The following is a 2,930-nucleotide window of genomic DNA, read 5'->3' as shown; positions in this document are numbered from 1 at the left end:
AGATCTGTCGTGTTCCTTTCAAAATGCCACTGAGGTTAAACCAGGACTCTAGGGTCTTCTCTTTCTGCTCTGGGATCCCTGATACAAATGGACTTGAGATGGGGAGATGTCAGGAATGACTGTCATAGGCCTGAGTCACAGAGCTTGGGTCCACACAGTAAGCCTGCAACATTGAATGGTTCAAAATTGAACAGTGTGTTTTAAAAGCTGGAGATATGGAACAGAACACGCAGCAGTGCACACGTGTGTCTCTTCCTGATCTCAGATAGCAATGTCAGTGTCTCGTGTGGCCACTTTGACCACAGCAGCTTTGTCAGCATGGAAGGCAGTGGCCACAGCCCCTGGTCTCCTGGGCTGGGTCAAGGGCAGTGGTGCTGTGGAGGATGCAGATGTGCTCCAAAAAAGAAATGGCAAACACGTCAGAGAAAGAGAATGGCCAGAACTAAAAGACAGGAAGTAAAAGAGAAGGAGGGAAAAAAATTAAGAACAAGAAAAAACAAAGAGTATTAGGAACCCTGCAGTTTTTCAGATGAAATATTCCCGTTTACACTCGCTCACTGTGTTCTGCAAGTCAATATCGTTTCTGAAGGAATGGTCCAAATTTTCTGGATATTCCTTCTCTTTCATCTGGTTTGTTCGGTGGGACTGTTTATGCTGGTAGAGGAAGCGGGTCATGATGCCGATGATACAGAAGATGATGAATATCACCACTGCGATTACCCCTGCAGAGAGAGAGGAGGAAGAAAGGAGAGAACTGTCACCTGTCAGCAGCTCAGTGGGCAGATTCCAACCACCAAGGACACGCTCAAGAGAAACAAAACAAAACAAACATACAAAGGAAACGCTGTCACATGCCCAGAAATAAAGACCTGTTGAAATGCCCTGGGTCTTTAATTACTGTTTAAACTTCTTTCTTTCAGAAGAGCTGGGGAGAAAGCCAGTTCAAAGCACAGAAGGTTTTGTTTAGTGGACTAAGAATGCCATCTCATAAATAAATATGAAGTTGGATTAGCAAAGGATTTTGTAATAAATTTTTCAAGATCTGCTCTGAAGAATATGTTGGAATAATTTGTATTAGCACATTTCTTTTTCACTTTGCAACTAAATATTTTAGAATTACTTTAGCTTCCCAAAAAGAAAACAGTACTTAAGTATTTCACATCCCAGTAGATCCTCTCCTGATGTAAATTTGTTGTATGTCATGTTTTTGTCTTGCTAAAAAATCATTAAAAAGGTAATATTACCAAAAATATAGGGCATTATTACATTCCTCTGTATTTTGCTAGCCAAAGGCCACCTTGGTAATGGACACCTCTGTCCTTGAGAAACTCAGGATAGACTAAGATGCTGATCCCGACAGATTTGCCCTCTATTTGATTATATGTTGTTTGACCAAATGTATGTCTTTATTGACCCTAAGGGCTCACTGAGGAAGATTTTGGGAACATTAAAGGCAATATCTACAAAAAGATGGTGAAAGTGTGGAAGTGAGTATGTGATGTGTGTTTCTTAGCATTAAAATATTTGAAAATATTTAGGATGAAGTTTTTTTCCTAAAAATCTACTGTGTTGCTTCTCTTTCTAACAATAGTAAGTATTGAGAAAAACATCTATTTTAGAAAGTTTGTTTTGGACACCCTACATTATGATTTGCGTAAACACGGATATTTGAGAGTTAGATACAGAGGGTGCCAAAACAACGATATACAATTCAAGAAAGGAAAAAAAACTTGTATTAAGTTGGTAATATTCACATCACGTTTGACTTCTATAATTATACGAGGTACTCAATGTAACTTGTGTTAATCTTTTGATATCAGTATTAGAATTTTAATGTAGTTTTTTTCCTTTCTTAAAATATGTCTACATATGTTTGGCACTGTCTGGATAGTGATTGCAAGTCTTCCACCAATTTTTTGAACTAGGACCATGATTAAGATTTCTTATATTTTCTTTTTCCATTCCAAAATCATTTTGTGAAATTTTCTCCAACTGCTTTAGAGCAAGACAGAGTAAAATCGCTTCAGTTCGCACCCTGATGGATAAGCCAGGTGGCAGCTAGTGGATTAGAGTAGTGAGCTGTGGTTATAAGAGATGGCGTGGAGAGCTGCCTTCCACCACTACAGTGCATGGGACAGCCACAGCTGGAGGCTGTACAAGTCTCCAGGGATCTTCCTATGGGACTGGTATGACTTTTCAAGAGACTCACAGAGCACAGACTTGACCAGGGAAGAGTCAGCAGTCACAAAAGTCTTTTTCTCATTTGTCAAATGTGAAATTAGGGAAAGAAAAACGGACAAAATTGCTTCCTACATTTCTCAATGCCAAACAAAAGTCAGTTTTGACTTTCTTCTCTAAAGCAGAAATTCCCATCAATTGTTTTAAGAACATCCTTTGGGAGAGGTTGTGGGGTTCCTTTCTTATCATGGTACTGCAATGGTGCATCTGTAGCCGTCTGTACCTCCTGCCTTAGAACAGTTACCTCTGGTTGTGTTGTTATCTGTTTACCCATCTTCTCCCCACCCCATCCATTTCCAGATCCGGCTACTTAGCACAGGACCTGACCCATAGCTGGGCTCATTAACTACAAGTTAAATAAATGGTTACTGTTGACTTTTAAAGAGGAACTCCATCTGCCGTGGATCAGCTCATCTAGGCTGCCAGAAGGCAGGGATCGGGCACCTGCTAGGGTTATGGTTCTCTGATGGAAATGAATTTAGTCTCTCATAGGCATCTTACATTAAGTAAGGCTTGGGAGTCATTTTGGGTTGCAAGACCCAGATGGAAAAATCAAGCTACAGCAGGCAGCAGCCAAGCTGGGGCAGAATAGAAAGTGAGGAGGCCAATAGGCACCAGAACTGAAAAGCAGGGGGGAGGGGGGAGCCGAGTGCACAGCTGAGCAGACAAGGTTTGCATCTGTAACTGTGTGC

General features: G+C 40.9%; 1 protein-coding gene across 1 annotated transcript in view; it reads right to left on the bottom strand.

The window, feature by feature from the left end:
- Positions 1–525: 525 nt before the first annotated feature.
- CNTNAP5 (contactin associated protein like 5) overlaps positions 526–2,930 on the bottom strand; it is an 801,226-nt gene continuing 798,821 nt past the window's right edge. Inside the window, exon 24 of the mRNA XM_003792647.1 lies at positions 526–722. Coding sequence (XP_003792695.1) covers positions 526–722 — 197 coding nt within the window. The remainder of the gene's footprint in view (positions 723–2,930) is intronic.

Source organism: Otolemur garnettii, unplaced genomic scaffold (genome assembly GCF_000181295.1).
Source record: "Otolemur garnettii isolate 467f Iridium unplaced genomic scaffold, OtoGar3 scaffold00059, whole genome shotgun sequence".
Classification (NCBI taxonomy): domain Eukaryota; kingdom Metazoa; phylum Chordata; class Mammalia; order Primates; family Galagidae; genus Otolemur; species Otolemur garnettii.
This window is presented reverse-complemented; position numbering and strand designations above follow the sequence as displayed.